Below are 21,412 nucleotides of genomic sequence, written 5' to 3' on the forward strand. Positions count from 1 at the left end.
TGTCACATTTAAAAATGTATAATTTGTAGTATCCCTAACAGGTTTCTTCATATAATTTTTGAGTTCCTTATAATCCTTTTCTATTTCAGTATTATAAATATATAATAGAAATAATGACATGATAAAAAGAAAAATTAATAAAAATAAAAAAATGGCAGTATCACAAAATATCCAAAACACACATGGGAAAATTGTTAATATTATGGAAGAAGTTGAACAACTCACAGCAATTCTCCACATAAGGTTCTAAAAATGAAATATAATAAACAATTGAAACGTGTGAATTATACAAACATATATATATATATATATATATATATATATATATATATAATATAATATATTTTTTTTTGTTTTGTGTGTGTGTTATATTTTTATTGTTTTACGTTTGATGTTCCTATCAGTATATAATAAAATTCTGTACAGAGAATCAAATATGTAATTATTCTAAAAAACCACAAAGAGGTTATATTTCCATAATTTTTATTTATAAAATGCTTGGTCTTATTAATCATCATTCTGTTTTCTTCTGATACTAAAACTATATTGCGTTTCAATAAATTCACGCCTTCAATTTCAAAAATACTATTCAGTAGTCTAGATGTTTGAACCCCTATAACAGTGGCATGCGTAGAGGCATTTCCATAAAAAGACACTCTTATGTCCCCTACCTAAAAATGCGAAAACCACGAAAAAAAAAAAAATAAATAAAATATATAAGGAAGCTTTGGAATTATACATATATATATATATATATATATATATATATATTATAGATAATGTTGGGATATATTTCGAATATAATAAAAATAAGCATCGTTTGTAATATTAAAGGCTACACATATATACAAATACATTATATGCATATTATATTTTTTAATTTTTTTTTTTTCCCAACTTCCATTTTATGTATATGTTTACCTGGGGATTTAATGGATCTCCTGTATACAAATAATCATTAAAAACATTTGTATTTAAATGATCAACGGTAAAAGGAGGTTTTATCTCAGATTCTGTAAACCATCCATCGTCTACCAATTCTAATTTTTTTTTTTTCTGAAAGTTTATGAGTGAATTTTTGGACAACCTGTAGCTACCAGCTTTTGCATAATTTGCATACTTTACATTCGGGGAAAAAAAAAGAAAAAAAAAAAAAGAAAAAAAAAAAAAATTATATATAAATAAATAAATAAATATATATATATATATATATATATATATATATATATATATATATATATATGTTATTACTTTACGTCCTATATTTCCAATGGAAGGAAAGTAGGTAGGGTTTTGTGGGGTTTTATAAAAAAATAAAAAATTGGAAGGTGTGCTTACTATATGATCCATAAACTTTCCCCTAGCGTATAACCCCAGATATCTATTACTTCTTATCCATTGGTACATTTCTATTTTTATTTCAAAGAATACACCTCTGAAAGAATATATGTTACTACTAAATTGTGCGGGTGCATAAAAGGTTTCGAGATCTTGTAATGGACAATTCTTTTTAGAAAAATAAAGAAAAAATAAAATAAAATAATAAAGGCGAAAAGAAAAATTATTTAAATAGAGCATGTTTTGTGTAAGCACATTTTTTTTATTAAAAGGAATAACAAGTAAATATATTTATATATATATATATATATATATTTTATCTTTTACTATGTGTATAATTTTTCCATTGTTTTCTTCTAATGGAATGCATGAAACCTATCATAAAAAAGTAAACATATATTTATTATAATAAACATATCACTTGTAAAAATATTTATATCATTAATATATTAAACAGTCTATAATTATATATATATATATATATATATATATATATTTGTTTAATTTATTACACGTTAATTTTTTTTTTTTTTTCTTTTTTTTTTTTTTTTTTTTTTGTTATCCCCTACTGGTATAGCATTTTTTATTATTGGCCTTAATTCTTTTGAATATGTTACATACTTATATTCGTGGAATATTGTAATAATAATAAATATAATAGTAAATGCAAAGGCAGATATAGATAAAATCTGTTTAGGAATAAAAATTTCTTCATTCATAAACATTTTTAATTTTGTAAAATTTTAAATAAAAATAAAAAACAATTCAAAAAAGAAAAAAAGAAAAAAAGAAAAAAAGAAAAATATATAACAAAAAAAAAAAAAAAAAAAATATATATTTTTTATAGCAATTTTAATAAACTTTAGACAATCATTTGACAAAAAGGGAAAGATAAAATAAAATATAAAATTAAGAAAATTTTACAAAAATTTATAAGACATAACAATTTATAATTATAAAAAAAGGTAAAAGACAAAAACATATGTTTAAATTTATATATAGAGAAAAAATAAAATAAAAAATAAATAAAAAAGATTAATGGAAAAGTATCAAGTTAAAACTCATTAAAATTAAAAATAGAAATGTATTTAAAAATAGAATATATAAATAAAAATATTTATGAAAAATTATATAAATATGTGTAGAAATTAATTTTTCTATTTCTACATTTTAACAATACTATAAATATATTAATATATAAATATAAAATTATGAATATATATATATATATATATATATATATATATATATATATATATGTATGCACCAAATATTTTTTGGTTTATGGACTATACATATATAATTCATAAAAGAAAAAGAAAAAACAATTTTTTTTCAAAATATAATGCAATATTTGTTTTCAATTATTTTGTTATATAAACACTTATTATGTTTATTTCATTGGTATATATGCCTCTATTTCATAATCATATATAATAAGTTTTAAAATGTATCGAAAATATGAAGACAATCCTTATAAATAAATAAGGAAATATATATATATATATATATATATATGTATATATGTATGTACGTACATATTGTTGTAAACACATATAACATTTAACCAGTCTACATTATTCTTAATAGATAATAGACTTTCTTATTGTTTCTTGTTTTGTTTAAGGTATAAGATAAAATAAATATCATTCCTTTTAATTAAAATTGTAGTTTATTAAATTAAAAATCATTAAATGGACATATATATTTGAAATGGTTCCACCATAAAAAAAATAAAGAAATATATATATATTTGAAAAATAGCTACACGCTTAGATTAATATTTATTTCATTTTTTTTTTTTTTTTTTTTTTGTTTTTTCTGAACGGGTAAGGCAAACAGCGAAAAATTTTATTTTCAAACAAAAAAAAAAAAAAAATAATAAAAAAAAATAAATAAATAAAATAAATAATTGTATAAACCACGGTTAGACATAATAAAACAATGTGTAATATATTTTAAATTTCATTTGTTATATAGGAAGGTATTTATTCCTATGTATATATAATTAACTGTTTTGAAGGAATATATTGTTTTTAAAATTATTTTTATAAAAATTAATATAACATAGATTATTCCTTCTTTATCTTTATATATATATAAACATTGATATAAATTGAAATCACACAAATATTCTTATACTATATATTTGTCTTATAATTTGATATATTTATATGTACTATTTTATACTTATTATTGTCTTTATTTTACATTAATTGTTACATATATATATATATATATATATATATATATTTATTTATTTATTTATTTATTTTATGTTGTGGGTTGTTCTTAATGAGAACGCAAAGCGAAATTATAAAACCATTAGTTCCCCTTCGGAGAATACCGAAGAACAGAGGAACCGTTGTGCGAAATGTTACCGAAATAAATCCGTTGTCTGAAAAAGAAATAAAAAATGTGGTGGAAGTATATTCTGAAGCTAATAAAGCATATTATAAAAATTATTTACAAAAAGAACGACAAAAGAAAAATAAAAATAAGGGAAAGAAGAAAAAAAGTAATTTAGCCTACACTTCGAAAAAGTCACAAAGTGAAGAATTTGATCCTTTGAGTCTTAATCCATTAGATTTTAGAAATAATAAATTTGAAGAGAACGGATCACTTTTACATTTACCAGGTTCTAATATAAATGCGAAATATGTACCTCATAATATAAATTCAGAATATGGAATATGTAGTATGTCATATGGAACGCTTCATAAATCTAATCCTTTATTATGGGGCAAGGATTATAAAAATCATTATGAATTACCTACAATATGTTCAATAGTAAAATCAAAACATCCTATATATTCCAAGCCTAATGTTGCTAAAATGTTCAGTAAATTATCGAATAATAAAAAAATTGACGAACAAGAAAACAAAATGAATAATAATAATAATAAAATGATGAAAGAGAAAAAGATGAGGAAGGAAACGTTTACTATTAATAATAATAATAATAATAATAATAATAGGAAGAGTAATAATAATATTAATTTATCCATGAAAGAGTATCCTCATATAAATGTTAAAAAAGTCCCAACATTCGGTAATTATAAAGACGAAAGTGATTTTCCTGATCTTTCAACAGAATTATGCAAAACATATAATGATACTTATACAAATAGTAACTATGATGAAAGCACTATGCAAACGGATGGGAATTATAAAGCACAAAAAAATTTAGATAATTTTAAAGAAAGTACAGATGAAGGTACATATGATTATTCCGATTTTTTTGATGAGAAGCAAAGGGATTGTAAAAATGAGAAAAAGGAAGAAATTAACAATGTGGAATTTATTACAGATTCGTATAAAAATAAATTTCCGAATTTCCATCAAAATGGTAAGGTAGATGAAAATTTTACAAAAAATAATATAGACAAAAATATTTCTGTTGAACATAATAATAAAACAAAATGTATGTTTACAAAAAGCGATAACAACAATAAACTTGGAAATAAAATTTGCACTAAGAAAAATATGGAAAATAAAAAAAATGCACAAAAGAATTATAAACATTGTGATAAAGAAATAAAGGGGAAACCTTTTTTAAATCAAGTTCCTCTTATGTCAACTAGTAAAAAAAAAATTAATCATATATATAATGATTTTAAAGAAAAAAATAACGAAAATTATTTATTAAAGAATGAGAAATGTTCTATTAATATAGATTGCGAAGATATATCAGATAAGAAAATAAAAAAATTGAAAAAAAAAAAGTTGAATAAACAAATTGAAGGAGATAAATATATTACGAATATTATTGAAAAGGAGGAATGTTGCTTATCAAATGAAAATATAAATGATGATAATATAAGCAAAAGTAGGAAAAAAAAAAAAAAAAAAGGTATTAAAAAAAAGATAAAAAATAATTCAAATTTAAAAATGGATCAATATAAAAATTCGTTAAATATTAAATATTTCCCTATTAAAAAATTAAATGAGATAAAAAAGGATATTACGAATGATACGAATATATCAAGCATTATAAAAAATTATAACACAAAAGAGTTAAATAAACCAACCATATATGAATATAACAAAATGGATGCAAATAAGGATATGGAAACAAAAAGGGAAATAAGTAATCCTATAAATGTATGTGTACCTGATAATTCATCTACGTTTTTAAAAGATAGACCAGAAGTCAAAATCGCAGAAGGTATGTGTCTACGTAATATGTTTAAAGACAAATATTCTACAAATATTTACAAGGGGAATAATATTATCCCTAATAAAAATCAAATATATATATCTAGAGGTATTTATAATAGTAATATTTATGATAATCAAAATATGGGATTGAGACAAAAAGGATATTATCCATTATTTGGTGATATACCTAAATGTAAAGTACAAATACTACCATCCCAAATATGTTCACCAGGAGTATCATCACCATTTATAAGTGCTCCAAAGCAAGCTTTATCTTCAATAACCCATTCACAATTATCCATTCCGGATATTATTAATGGTGGTCATAATTCAAATCAAATATCTTATATAACACCTGATGTAAATGTATTAAAAGGAAATTTATCTAGCCAAATTAAAAATACAAATTTGTATAGCCAAATTAATACTGGTGTTAATAATGGTATATCAGTAATATCTGAGCCTATCATAATAGATCAAAATCCTATATCTAATATAAATCTAAATAGGATAAATGTACAAGATGTTGGAGGTGTGTGTGAGAAGAATATGTACAACATGGTTCCATGGACAAAATCGTTAGTTGAGTACAAGAATTATAATAATGTGGATAGTTCTTTTGTTAATATGGGAAAATATTCTATCAGGGATTTGGATGTAAATACAAGAAGTTTATATAGTAATATAAAAAATGATATATTTGGAAACTTGGTTTTCTTGGATGGGTCTTATAAAAACATGACGAATAAGATGAATAATGATGTTGTTACGGAGAGGAATGGTTTGATTCAAGAAGGTAAGTTGGGAGGAATATGTTTGGAAAATAATAAAAATAATAATATGAATAAAAATAATAATATGAATAAAAATAATAATATGAATAAAAATAATAATATGAATAATAATAATAATAGTATTAGTAATAATATTAGTAATAATAATATTAGTAATAATAACCATTCTGCTGTTCAGCACTTTAATTTTGAAAAGGACGTTTCTTCTGTAGGTAGTCCATCATATATATATTTAGAGAGAAATCATAAGATAAATGAAAACTATAAGGGTAATACATTTAAAGGATTTGGAAGTGTCGATATTAATGATAAGGTAAATTATAATATGAATAATACAGCTTCGATACATAGAAACCTAAACATAGAAGAATATGATATGGATAGAAGAAATAAATCTGACGTGAATGAATTAATTAAAATATCTAATGATAACTTATTAAATATACAAAAGAAAGAATTATTAGATATTTTAAATGAGGAAAATAAAAAGAAGGAAGATATACATAATAAAAATAATTTAGATATTCTATTAAGTGAGGTAAATAACAAAATGTGTAATGATAACAATGTTGGAATTAAAGGTATATGTCATAATAATATTGAAAAAACAAATACCTTTGTATCACCTAATACGTATGTAAATCCGTTGAGTATATCTGATGGGAATACAATAGGAGGTAGTAATAAACATGATAAGAAGGATCATATAAATGGTATGGATAAATACATTTATAATAAGAAGAGTAAAATTAATGATTGTAATAATTATAATAACAAGGAGATGATTCATTCTCGTATATTTGATGAGAAAAATATAAATGTATCATCAGATATGGTACAAATAAATAGAAAAAGGGCTGATGAAAAATATTTAAACTAATAAATCCCTCCCCTAAGGAAATCCAAATAAATGAAAATAATCCAGGGGAGGGGGATATAGAAAATTTATACAAGAGTATAAATAAGCACAATTCGGAAATAGATAATTCATTGAATAATTTGTTATTTTATGACAACAAAAAGGAAGATATGGGTGTATATTTTAGTGAGGCTAAAGTTTATATTTATGATGATATAAAAGGGAACGATATTTATGATAACATTAAAAATAATAATGAAAATATTCATGTTAGTATATATGGTGGTCAAAAGAAACGTCATGTGGAAAAACGCAAGCACCAAATGAAATGTAGTGATGAAGAAAATATATTATATGATTCCAAAGTTGAAAAAGAAAATTGTAATGACACTATAGAGGGAGAAGAAAGTAATCATAATATGAATATTGAAAAGGAAGATATTCCATCTAAAGGAAGTATAAAGAAAAGTAAAATTCTTTATAAAGAATGCATATCTCATGAGGAAGATGAAATAAAGAATGTAAGGAATGAAAATAATATAGTTGATAAAATTGTAGTAAAATTGAGAGATAGGACATGTACATATGAGGAAGATGATTATATAAATAATATGACTATAAAGAAAAAAGAGAATATAGAAGAAGGAATAAAATTATTATGTAATTTGAAGGATGATTTTGTGATAGGCAGTATGGAAAATAAAGAAGATAAGGATAAAATAAAGATATCACAATGTAATTATGATAAAATGAGAGTAAGATATAATGAGTGTAAATATAATGGATATGTAAAAGATGGTGATAAATATAATGATAGTAATAATATTGATAGTAATAATAATGATAGTAGTAGTCATATTCATGGTAATAATGTGAAGGGTTTTTTATATGATAATAGTACTGATACAGGTGGCGCCTCAACTTTTTCAGCTCTTATAAATAAAGATAAGATATACCATTATGACAAGCCAGATTTATATAATAAAAGAAATTTTGTAGAACCTGAAAAAAAATTAGAACCCAAAAAGGAAACTATAACATTTTCCTTTAGAGATAAATATTATGAGGAATTGAAAGATGTTGATCCTAGGGGTAGTAAATTTTTTCAGAACGACAAGGATGAATATACAAATTATATGTTAATAAATGATGAACATATAAAAGATCATGGTTTGAAAGAAAACAAGGAGAAATCATCTGTTCTTTGTAAAGGGTATGATTTATATGGTAATAAATCTGTTGAAAGGTTATATAATAACAAATGTATAAATAATTACATAAAAGGTAAGATGAAAGACAATAAGATAAATAAAATAAAAGGAATATCATGTGAAAAGAATATATATTCTATACATAATAAAATAAGAAAGAAGGAAGAGGATATTTGTGTAAAGGATGGTATGCAAAATGGAAAAAAGATAAAAGAGAAAAACAAAATACATATTAAATTACAAGATGTTTTTGATATGAAGACTTGTAAGAACAATGATATGTTTACATGTCCTATGAAAAAAGAGAAACCGATTGATGCTTATAAGAATTATGGAAATACATTATATAGTTGGATTGTAAAAAAAAAAAATTTTAATTATCCTACTTCGATTAAAGGAAAAGATAAGAAGGTGTATAATATTGATGATGTTGAAAAAAAATCCGTGCAAAGAATATATGAAAGTAAATTATCTGAAAAAAGTAAGGAGGAAAAGAAAAATGGAAGTTTGAATAATAGGACTGATATTAAGAATAAAAAGGGCATTTTAAAAAATAAATCTATCGTCTATAAAGATAATAAAACTATGAATCCATTTAATCTGAGAAACAATTTGTTGAACATTTTAGATACATCAAAATTGTATCCTAAATGTGAGTTAATCTGTAGAATTAAGAAGTCATAAAGTTTTTTTCTTTTTTTCTCTCTTTTTTTTTTTTTTTTTTTTTTTTTTTAATTCTCCGATGAATTGTGAAACGAAAAAATTATATAAATATAAAATGAATAAATAAATAAATAAATAAATATATATATATATATATATAATATATATATTTATATATTTGTTGTTGTATGTACAGTGAAAAAAAAAATATATATATATATATATATATATATATAATGCCACATGAGAAAGTATTTACATTTTGATATTCCCAATTGTTTTGTTTTGTTTTGTTTTTTTAATAACATTAATATTATATTTTTTATATTTTTTTTATTGTGTTTATTTTTTTTTATTTTTTTTATTTTTTTTATTTTGTTTATTTTTTATTTTTTTTGTTAAATGTTTGACGTTCAAGGGTATAAATATATTACACATATACAAAAACATTTTGTATAAAATAAATTAGAAAAAAAAAAAAAAAAAAAAACAAGAAATGAATAAATTTGAAAATTTTTATAAAGTACCTATTTCATATAAAAATAGAAAAAATGAAATATATAAATATGATAATTTAGAATATAATAAAATGAAATACGGTATGCCTGAATATTACAGGTGTCCATATTACATGCATGAGAATAGGAATTTATATAATACTGAATCATGTTATACACCGAATATAAATGTAGGTAGAAATTCATTTTATGGAAAGACTCTAGATCCTAATGATAAGATATGTGAAGAGAATGATTCTGTATATAATATTTTAGAAGAGGATCATAAAGAGGAGTCATTTAAAAAAATAGAATGTATGAATAAAGAAGATGATAGGAAGAAGATATATAATAAAGTTGAAAAAAATGACGATGAGAATATAGATAATAAGAAACATAATTATTGTGAAAAATATGAAGAGGTATATCCAAAGGATAGGTCAAGTATAAAAATTATATATAATGATGTTGATCAACAAATAGATCATAATTTATATGATGATGAAAATGAAATTGTATGTGATAATGAGATAAAGAAAAGGAAAAAAAGGGATAGGAAAGTGTTTATGGGAAAGTATTTTTTTTCTGATATTATAAATACTATTATATATCCTTGTACAAATAAATCATTACAAAAGTATCAATATGGTTCTGTTGAGAATATGGATTATTCGCTATATAATGATATTCAAAAGGGTCAGAAAATACAGAAGGTAGACAAAATAAAAAATAAAAAGGCACCCCAAATTATTGTTAAATTTTGATCACGATATGGAAAATATAAAAAAATAAGCATTTATGAGGTTAAAATAATGTTAGCTTTTTAATTTTTTTTTTTTTTTTCTAATTTTATGTGTTATAATTATTTTGTGATTTGCGTACATTTCGTATATCACCAACTAGTACATATAAATAAATAAATATATATATATATATATTTAATATTTTTTTTTTTTTTTTTTTTTTTTTTTTTTTTTAAGTATGTGGATATAATATAACATGAATTATATTATACAATTTATTAAAAAAACAATAGAATATGATTTAAAAAGTGAGAATATATGTGATATACATAAATAATATATTTTTATATATATATATTATTTTAGCCAACTTATATTTTTATTTATTATTATTATTATGTTATTTTTTTTTGTTGTTCTTTTAATTTATGATTATTTATTATATCATATAGTTGTGTAGAGTCCTTGTATATATTTTGATAATTTTCATTTAATTGTATGTCATGTATATTTGTTATTAAATGAGTACACTTATTATATAGATGAATAAATATATTTTGATCTGTTATAATATCATTAATTTGAATATCTTGAAAATTATTTGTATATTTTTTTTTTTTCCATTCTACATTTTTAATTAATGTTTTTATTTGATTTAATAAATTAAAAATATGAATATATTGTTTGATAATTTGTATATATTCTTGATTATAAATATGTAAATTCAATTGTAATGCTTTACTATATAAATTATTAAATTCTTTATCATTCAATTTTTTTAATTTTTTTTGCTTGATATTATTTTTAAAATTGGAAAGGAATATTTTCCTCTCTTTTATAGTTTTTGTAATTTTTTTGTTAATCTCTTTTAAATAATACAAATCGAAATTATTTTCTATATTATGTGTAATATTTATTAGATCATTTATATTATTTATTGGTCTATCAATTTTGATATGTTTGTATGACTTGCAATATTTTTGTTTTATATAATTTGAATGGTTACATGATTTGTTTTTTGTTTGTTTTTCTGTATCTTTTTCTATACCTTTTTGTGTCTCTTTTTCACTACCTTTTTGTGTTTGCTTTTGTGTATTTTTTTGTGTATGTTTTTGTGTATGTTTTTGTGTATGTTTTTCTTTTTCTTTTTCTTTTTCTTTATAATTATTAATAATTATATACTTTATTTGTTTCATTATTTTTTTCTTTATAAAAATTTGTGTATTATAATTTTTTCTTATATTCTTAAAATTCAAAGTAGAAGAATTCCAAATACATTTTTCATTTAATTGTAATTCAGCATCTACTTTGAATTTTAATATATTGATATCTTTATTTTTTATTTTATAAAAGTTTATAATATCATTAATAATATTTTGTGTTTTCTTTCCATATGTGAAGATTCCGTCAAATAATATATCTGTATTATGGTTTATAATATGGTTTTCATCATTATACATTATTTTTTTTTTTATATCATAATGGTTGTTATTATGGAAATTGTTATTATCTAGCGATATAAAAAAAACATGATTCTTGTCGATTTTTTCTTCTATTTTTATTAAAAAAGAACAATTTTTAATATTTTCCAAGTTTTCGATATTTTTACACATTTCTATAAATTCGTTCATATTTATTTGTTGTATATCATTTTCAAAAAATTTATAAAATATATAACGGAGGGATTCTTCATCGTATTTTAAAACATTTGATGCCAAATAATAAAATAAGTTTTTATTCATATACAAATTATTAATTTCTTGAAATAATCTTTTACTATTATTTATATTATAAGCACCTTTTTTATTTTGACTATTCATATGATCAATTTGTATATTTTTATTTCTTTCATTCATTTGGTTGATACATAACTTTTCATTACTTACATTTTGTTTTTTATCATTTAACATTTTTATATTTTCCCTTTCAATCCTTTTTTCTTCTTCATCTTCTTCATTATTATTATTATTATTATTATTATTATTCAAATCACATATCATGTTTGTTATATTCATATAAATATTTTCATAATCTCTTTTAAAACAAAATAACATTTCATTTTTAAAATCAAAAATATTTCCAAGCACATTTTGAGTAAAACAAACGTTTAATTGTTCTATATCAATTTTTTTAATCTCCTTATATTTATTAACTTCTCTATCGATATCTTCATATGTTGTATCATCTAACAATTGAACATCTTCATCAAAATTTAGTAATATATCCATAATAATTATATCATTATTTGAATTTATTTGTTCAATTTTATAAATGTTTTCATTATGATTTTTTTTTTCTTTTTCATCTCTCTGAAATAATGATTTATTTAATGGTATATCGTTTTTATTACATGTTGATGTATAGGTATTTTTATTTATGATCTTTAAATCTAATTTAGGAGAATTAAGATGATTCTTAATTTTGACCTTTATAAGTATAAAATATGTATCATTTGTATTTAATATTACATGTTTAAAAAATATAACTTTTTTTTTTTTTTTTTTTGCAAATATAACTTTTCTTATATAATTTTTTAAAATAAAATCCACATTAAAATTATCTTCCGTCATTTTTCTTTTTATGGCTTTTTCGACTTTTATAATTTTGGCTTCTATATATTCATATAGATGATAATTTTTTAATTGTATGAATATATTACCATAAGTGTATTCATTTTTATTTTTTATAATTATTTTTTTCAAAATTTGAATTGTATTCTTCCCAGATAAATTATGATGATCCTTCTTATTCATCTCATCATAGCTACATGTGTGTTCGACATTTGGATCATTTTCTATATTCTTTTTATTATTATCACCCTGTAATATATTGATATCCACAGGATTATCTGTATTCCTTTCTTCTGTGTTCTTTATATCTTTACCTATTTCTGTTTGTTCTGTTGGAAATGTATAAGTATAATTTAAACAATAGGATGGCACTTCAATAATATCTAGGTCTATTTTGTTTTTCCTATTTTGTGAATTCACATAATGAGTACTATTTATAATATCATCCTCTTTAGGATATGCTACTTTTATGGAAATATTAAAATTTACATTATATCTCCATAGTATCTTTTTTGTTACTAATAAAAACAGATAATTATGATGCTTATTTATTTGATCAAATGGGATATATATTTTGAAAATTAATTTATCTAATGAATATTTATAAAATGTACTTACAATATTAATATATTCGTCACCATCATATATGGAATCATTCTTTTTAGATAGAAATTTTTTAATTTTTTTATTTTTTATTTTTTTTTTTTCTTCTAAATTATTCTGAATATGTAACATATCATCATCCTTTATTCTACACATATATAAATTTAAATATGGAACTATATTCAAATTATTAATTTTTACTATAAGATAAAAATGGAAATTATTCAATTCTTTACAACAATGTGGTTGTTGTAATAGGTCCTGCTTTATTCTTCCTATGTTCGTATGATTTGAATTTATATTTATATCTTGTCCATGTTCATCATTTCCTTCTTTTTGATCATTCATATTTATGTTGATTACAAATTTTAATAAGACCTTGTTATTCAAGGTTTGATTTTTTAAAGAAATTTCTTTTTTCGGTAAAATTGTCATGGACATTTTCATAAATTTCTCTAGATATTCCTCAATCGTTATAAATGAGCTACTTATCATATAACTGCTCTCGAAATTTTTCTTTTCGTTTATCCATTCAATGTAGAAATCATTATAGTCAAACCTTTTTGTGTACAAAATAAAAAAGTGTTCTTTGTTTTTTTCAAGACGTATTTTCCGTTTCACGATTTTGTTAAAAAAAAAATAATTTTTATAATCATTATTATTTAATATTTGTTGTAAAAAATTATTACAAGGTATAAAAGGAATAATATCTTCGTTATGATTCCGTTCACCTATTTTTTTAAAAAATAAATTACAATTATACATATCATTTAAAAAGAATATTTTATGGTACTTTTTTTTTTTTTTTGTTGCTACTAATAATTGGCTAGCTGGTAATTTGTTTTTTTTATCCTTTTTTTTTTTTTTTTTTTTTTTTTTTTTTTTTTTATTTTTTTTTTTTTTCTTTCTGATTTGTTCAGAATTTTTCTCCTCATTTGCAAATTTATATTTTTCTATATTACGATACTTACACATATGATGAGGAAAAAAGTAGATAAAAAAATCAAAAAAATTATTTATGTTTCCATTATCTTTTTCACATGTTATATTATCATTTTGTATGATTTGATTTGTTTCTGTTTTGTTATTTTCTGTTGTTTGTTCTTTGATTGATATGTAACAAATTAATATAAGATATGGACAATCATTTGATGGGTCAGACATATTAGGATTACAAACAGTGTCATTATTTTCGGTATTATCATATACATTTTTGTTCTGATTATTTTTTCCTTTTTTTTTTTTTTCGATATGTATATGTTGAACAGATTTTGGTATATTATTTTTTACACTGTTACTTTTATGTAGTGCTTTAAAAGGTTTTAACTTATTTTTGATATATTCATTTAATGATATTAATTCAAATTTATTTTTACTCAGATAAGAGATGATTTTATTATTTTTTAGAGATTCATCTATTTTTATTATATATTCTGATGAATAATTTATATTTATTAGTTGAAGGATTTTTTCAATTTCATTGTCTTTAAACCATATACAAATGTCTTTATAATTCTGATAAGTAAGTATGGCAGTTAATATATATATGTATATATATATATATATATATGTATATATGTGAATAATTAAATATTATAATAATATAATAATATAATAATTATTATGTTAATTATAATTTAAGACTACATTATTATTTAAGTCACATGATTTTTAATATTACACATACATACATACATAAACATATGTATATTTATATATATATGTTGAGATAAAATTTATGTTTACCTTTTTATTATCTTTTTTCAAATGAATGTTTTTAGTACTACTTTTATCTGACTCCTCGTTACTTTTTATTTTTTGAACATTATTAGTTTCGCTGGATAATATATCTTTAATATACTGAATAACATTTTGCGTATTTTCATTTATTACAATATTGTATTTCTTATATGTCTGTTTATTATGGTTACATATATTTTTAATATCATGTTCATTTTTTGATATAGTAGATGTTTTAATATATTTTTCAGATGAATCTGAATCAGATGTATTTTTAAAAAGTGGTACTAATTGAGCGTTAGAAATTTGAATATTTCCTTTTGTATTTATATATTTATATCCTTTGAGTAAATTTGTTTCTTCTTTTTTTTGTTTAATTACATTGTTGCACGTTTGTATGTTGTTGTATGACTTTATGTCACAACATCTTACATGTATAAATTGTTTATCTTGAAAGGAGCATATTAAATAATAGAATACGTGATTATTTTTTATAGATATGGAAGTATTTGTTTGGTTGTAAATATTTTGCATATTATCTGTTATTTCTTTTACATATTTATTACTATTATTATTATTTTTATTATCATTATTTTTATTTTTATTATCATCATTATTATTTTTATTATCATTATTTTTATTTTTATTATCATTATTTTTATTTTTATTATCATTATTTTTTTTTTTATTATCATCATTTTTATTTTTATTATCATTATTTTTTTTTTTATTATCATCATTTTTATTTTTATTATCATTATTTTTTTTTTTATTATCATCATTTTTATTTTTATTATCATCATTTTTATTTTTATTATCATCATTTTTATTTTTATTATCATCATTTTCATTGTGACAATATGTGTTGTGTTTCATACTTGTAATGTCCCTATTAAAATTTCGAACATTTTTATTATCATTTTCCATATTCGTATTATTTGTGGACTCAATTTTTTGGTGTTGATTTAAAATGATACACTGAATATAATTATTTTGATAGTTATTTATGATTTTATTTATATTAAAAGGTGATTTAATATATTTAAGACCTGTTAACATCTCGATAATATGCATGTGATAATTTTTAAAATGGAAAATATGAAAACATTTATATAATGCTTTTATTAAAATATGTGTCCATATTTCTTGTGTAAAAGTTGAATAACATGACAAAATTTGATTATTGTTTTTATTATAAGGTAAATACAAGTTAACAAATATTAGGTACCATTTATTATTTATAAAGAGTTTAACAAAATAATAATTAAATTTATTAATAACAGGAAAGGAATGAATAGTTTGTGGATATATTAATTCATATAGATAAGAACCTTTAGGTATAATGATTTTATTTTCTTTTATTATATTTATACAAGAATAAAAATATGTTAAAAAAGTAATATTTTCTTTATATATTATATTAATATCTCTATTAATAAAATTATTATATGTAACAATACATGTCTGATATTCTTTTAAATTTTTTTCGATATTTTTATTTAAACTTTCAATATATTTTTCATATAAATGTATATAATTTTCATTTGATAATACTTTATTATTTATTTTCATATTATCTATATGTTTATTACTTTTTGTGCTTTGATCATTATTAATTATTTTTGATGATTTTTTTGTATCATCATATTGGTTGTATATAATTTCGTTATTTTCATCTTGTTTTAATTTTTCGCTTTCTGATTGTAAATCACTTTTTTTTTCATCTTTATCACATAGTTCTTTTCTATTCTTAATATGTCTCTCTTTTTTAATAACTTTATAATTATTATAAATATGTTCGTTACATTCTGATGATATTTGTAGTTCTTTCCATTCGTCCACATATTTATGAAAGTGTTTTATTGATTTTATATGATTACATTTTTGGGTATTCTCATAATATATATTAAATATATTATTATTATATGTATTTTTTCTTTTTTGATTATTATTACATGTGTTGTTTTTGTTCGTTATATTTTCTTCTGAGTGCATTAAGTTTAATCCTTCTGTTACATATTCTTTCCATATTTCTAATATATTTTTTTGGTGAGCTTGAAATTCAATAATTTTATTTATAGTAAAAATATCTTTATCCATTAAAAAAATATAAATGAATTGAAAAAAAAAATTATACTATTTATTAATACACTATTTTTTATATACATAATGTAATAATATGACATTGTATTTATATATAATACGTATTATATAATATATATTATATAATATATATAGATTGATTTAGCATATGAGTATATAATACGCATAAAAAGAAAAATATACATATATATATATATATATATATATATAATATATAATATTTAATATATATATAATATAATTATATTATGTATTTATAGTTGCCTTAATTTTTTTTATTATAATTAATATATATAAAAAAATAAAAATAAATATATTATATTCACATATTAAATGTGATAATATATATATATATATTATATATATATATATTATATATATATATATTATATATATATATATTTTGTAAATAAGCAAAAATTTCTACAAAATATTTATATCATTACGTTTTAATAATATATATTTATATAAATACATTTAAAATAAAGTATTTATAATATAAATATATATATAATATTTTTTTCATAGTATTACAATTATAATTTATATTTAAATAAATAAATAAATATATATATATATATATATATATATATATATATATATATTTATATATTTATATGTTTAATTAATCGTTTAGTAGAGCGTAGATATATTATTTTTATATTATTTTTTCTTTTTTATTTGTATTATATAAAATGGCGAGAAATGTAGAAAAAGGAAAATCTATGTTAAATCAGTGGATTAAGGCAAAAGAAATATCTGATAAAAGAGAGTTTTTTAAAATACCAAAAAATATTGATGAAGTTGAAAATTTGGACGACGCCCTTAAATAGTAATATATATATATATATATATATGTATTTATTTATTTATTTATTTATTTATTTATATATTATAGTTATGTGCTTATGTGCTCTTCCTTAATTTTTTGTCTTCTTAATTATCATTCAAACATGTCTATATTTTTTAATTATTTATTATTTTTTTTTTAATACCATATTTGTAGTCGAATATATATTATCAAAGAAATGTGTAAGAAGATAAAGGAAATCCAAAATCATAGTTTGAGTGATCAGCATATTAGGGAATTGAATGACCAGATCAACAAACTCATTTTTATAAAGAACAAATGGGAAGCAAGAATAGTAGAGGTATGTAAAAATATAAATAAATAAATATATAAATATATACATACATATATATTTATATATATATATATATATTATGTTTTTTTTATAATCTTTCATTTTATTTTATTATATCCTTTTTTTTTTTTTTTTTTTTTAGCTTGGAGGAAGGGATTACTCCAAGGAGTCTAACCTTTTAATAAATGCTCATTGTAAGTATACAAAAAAAATATATAAATATATTTCCAATATATTTAATAAATAAATGATTATTCACAAAATTTACCTATGATATTATAATATTTATATGAATGGATCTATGACATACAACCTCAGATATGCTTATACATATATATATATATATATATATATATATATATATATATATAAATATATTTATATATGTATTTTTTTTTTTTTAGCGAGCGAACTAAGGGGAAGCAGCAACTATAAATATTTCGGAGCTGCGAAAAACTTGAAGGGTGTGAGGGAACTACTATTTAAAGAAAATGAAGACAAAAAACAACTTAATATAAAAAAGAAAAAGGATGCAAGAAATTTCGAAAAAGTTATTAATATTCATTACTTCGGTTATTGTGATGAAGCAAATGAACATCTTTTACAACAAGAAGTTAAAATTCAGAAAAAATTAGAAAAAATGGATTTAAAAATATTAAAAAAATATAAACACTAAAAAATTATAATTAAGGCAAAACATGAATATAATAAAAATATAGGATAAGCCACAAGGTATCTTTGACTATTCATACGCAATGCCTAAAAAAAAAAAACAAAAATTATATGGAAAATTAAAAATATATATATATATATATATATATATATATATATGTATATAATATTATCATACAATTATATATATTTATCTTCATATATATAATATAATATAATCATATTATTACCACTTCAAAAAATCGAGAAGCTGTTAAAGCTGACCATAAAATACAAAAAAAAGATATACAATATCCTTTTTTAGATCTGCAAAAAAAAAAAAAAAAAAAGGAAAATAAAGTTTAATATTATATATAATTATTTATTTTTTTTTTTTTTTTTTTTTGATTGATTGATTTATTTTATTTTTTTTTTGTTTATTCAATTATTATTTTATTTTTTTTTTTTTTTTTTTTTTTGTATCTTCATCAATTTCCTTTTTTTTTTTTTTTTGTTTATTTGAATTTATATATTTCTTTATTTACAAAAACATGGTTAATTATTTACCTTAAATTAATAATTATAGATATTAATGATAATATGACTAGAGGTAACAGAGCATAACCGAGCATACTAATGGTTCGATATAAATCCACAGTTGAATTCTATAAAGTAAATAAATCAATATATATATATATATATATATATATATATATATATATGATTTATCTTTTTTTTTTTTTTTTTTTTTTTTTTATTTTATTTTTATTCTCACTTGACTCATCATATTAAGAAGTAAATATATACTCAGGCTACTTACAATACCAATCAAATAAATATAACTAAAGGAAGCTTTTCCAGCCTAGAAAAAAAAAGACACACATATAAATATATATATATATATAAATATACATATATTTATTTATTTATTTATATGTGTTTGTTCTTTTTACTAGTAATAAAATAAATCCTAGGGAAAGCACAATTATTAGGGGTCCCGATAAGTCTGAGTTCTCAAATAATGTATGATCAATTCTGCAAAAGGAATGTATATCAAACATATAAATATATAAATATATATATATATATATATATAATGATTTAATATAGTAGAAAGAATTAATAAATAATTATACAAATAATATATATTTTATTATGTATGTTACTTATAAAATAAAAAAACAGATTTCATTCTTTTAGATATAAGATCAAAATTAATTCCCAATTCTTCCAATAAGGGTGATTCTTCTTCATTATCATCATTATTTATGTATTTTTTATTTATCATATGGTCATTCATAATATTTTTATTTGTCATTTGAAAATTATTTGAGAAGGGGTCTTTATTAATTTTATTATTGTCATTTATATTTGATGTTGTATTACCAAAGGGATTTGTCGTAATTATATTATTATTATTATTTATAAAATTATTATTCATAATATTTGTATCTATTTTATTAATTCCCTCGATATTGGATGAGTAATCATTGTTTTGAAAAGGATTGTTTGGGATATGCATATTATTATTTACATTATAATTAGTATCATAATTTTTTTTATTTATATATAAATTATTATTATTATTATTATTACTTTTGTTATCATTATTATTTTGGTAAAAGGGTTCCCCCTCATTACGGTTCATACGATTCATTATTTTTTGATTGTAGTAACTCATTTTTAAAATAAACTTATAATATATTTAAATAAATAAATAAATACGTACATATATATATATATATATATATATATATATATATATATATATATAGAATAACCCAATAATTTAAAACAAAACAAACTTAAAATTTAAAACAAAAAAAAAAACTGATAATTTAAAACAAACCAGATAAATATATTTTTATGTTCCTAATAATATCTTTTTTTTTAATATTGTATATCTATATTACGTTTTAAGATCTTAATAAATATAAAATATACATATATATATATATATATTATATATATATTTTATATATATATATATTATGTGTATTTATTTTGTATGTCCTACTTTTATAAATATGATTATATATAGGTCCCTCATACGGACAAAAAAAAAAAAAAAGAAAATTAAATAAAAGATACGAGTACGTATGATGTTAACCTCTTTAATCAGCTTCTTTCCTTTTTTCTTATTTGTTTTATTTTGTGTACTCCTAAAAATAATAAAAATGAATACTGGAACAGCAAGAAGATATTATATGTACGCTTTTGACGAATTCAAAAATATAGAGATATATAATCACATATTACTTGAAAAAAATAAGTACACGGGAAAATAATTATATATAAAAAAAAGAAAAACATAATAAAATAAATAAAAATAAA

The 21,412-nt window shown here is 19.7% G+C and overlaps 7 protein-coding genes across 7 annotated transcripts in view; 4 read left to right on the top strand and 3 right to left on the bottom strand.

Annotated features, from left to right (window-relative positions):
- The window catches only part of PF3D7_1471500 (transmembrane protein 43, putative), a gene marked incomplete at both ends in the record, with an annotated part of 2,207 nt that extends 150 nt beyond the window's left edge, over nt 1-2,057 (bottom strand). Inside the window, 6 exons of the mRNA XM_001348820.2 lie at nt 1-246; nt 387-671; nt 922-1,119; nt 1,252-1,506; nt 1,666-1,713; nt 1,908-2,057. The exon at nt 1-246 is cut by the window's left edge and continues 150 nt beyond it. Of these exons, the coding sequence (XP_001348856.2) occupies nt 1-246; nt 387-671; nt 922-1,119; nt 1,252-1,506; nt 1,666-1,713; nt 1,908-2,057 (1,182 nt within the window). The remainder of the gene's footprint in view (nt 247-386; nt 672-921; nt 1,120-1,251; nt 1,507-1,665; nt 1,714-1,907) is intronic.
- Nucleotides 2,058-3,633: 1,576 nt separating this feature from the next.
- PF3D7_1471600 (conserved Plasmodium protein, unknown function) lies at nt 3,634-7,173 on the top strand (the record flags this gene model as incomplete). The annotated part of the gene is made up of 1 exon (XM_001348821.1): nt 3,634-7,173. One exon carries the CDS (start codon nt 3,634-3,636, stop codon nt 7,171-7,173), a length of 3,540 nt encoding a protein of 1,179 aa, XP_001348857.1.
- Nucleotides 7,174-7,322: 149 nt separating this feature from the next.
- On the top strand, nt 7,323-9,047 carry PF3D7_1471700 (conserved Plasmodium protein, unknown function; the record flags this gene model as incomplete). The annotated part of the gene is made up of 1 exon (XM_001348822.1): nt 7,323-9,047. One exon carries the CDS (start codon nt 7,323-7,325, stop codon nt 9,045-9,047), a length of 1,725 nt encoding a protein of 574 aa, XP_001348858.1.
- Nucleotides 9,048-9,522: 475 nt separating this feature from the next.
- On the top strand, nt 9,523-10,287 carry PF3D7_1471800 (conserved Plasmodium protein, unknown function; the record flags this gene model as incomplete). Its single annotated transcript, XM_001348823.1, has 1 exon — nt 9,523-10,287. The coding sequence occupies one exon, from the start codon at nt 9,523-9,525 to the stop codon at nt 10,285-10,287; it is 765 nt and encodes a 254-aa protein (XP_001348859.1).
- A 374-nt stretch (nt 10,288-10,661) lies between these two features.
- On the bottom strand, nt 10,662-17,279 carry PF3D7_1471900 (conserved Plasmodium protein, unknown function; the record flags this gene model as incomplete). The annotated part of the gene is made up of 2 exons (XM_001348824.3): nt 10,662-14,954; nt 15,186-17,279. The coding sequence occupies 2 exons, from the start codon at nt 17,277-17,279 to the stop codon at nt 10,662-10,664; spliced, it is 6,387 nt and encodes a 2,128-aa protein (XP_001348860.3).
- Nucleotides 17,280-17,977: 698 nt separating this feature from the next.
- PF3D7_1472000 (pre-mRNA-splicing factor ISY1, putative) lies at nt 17,978-19,103 on the top strand (the record flags this gene model as incomplete). The annotated part of the gene is made up of 4 exons (XM_001348826.1): nt 17,978-18,114; nt 18,289-18,433; nt 18,570-18,621; nt 18,832-19,103. 4 exons carry the CDS (start codon nt 17,978-17,980, stop codon nt 19,101-19,103), a joined length of 606 nt encoding a protein of 201 aa, XP_001348862.1.
- PF3D7_1472100 (protein transport protein YIP1, putative) lies at nt 19,100-20,759 on the bottom strand (the record flags this gene model as incomplete). Its single annotated transcript, XM_001348827.2, has 6 exons — nt 19,100-19,186; nt 19,330-19,405; nt 19,646-19,743; nt 19,854-19,940; nt 20,032-20,113; nt 20,245-20,759. 6 exons carry the CDS (start codon nt 20,757-20,759, stop codon nt 19,100-19,102), a joined length of 945 nt encoding a protein of 314 aa, XP_001348863.2.
- Between the last annotated feature and the right edge of the window lie 653 nt (nt 20,760-21,412).

Source organism: Plasmodium falciparum (genome assembly GCF_000002765.6).
Source record: "Plasmodium falciparum 3D7 genome assembly, chromosome: 14".
NCBI classification, from domain to species: domain Eukaryota; phylum Apicomplexa; class Aconoidasida; order Haemosporida; family Plasmodiidae; genus Plasmodium; species Plasmodium falciparum.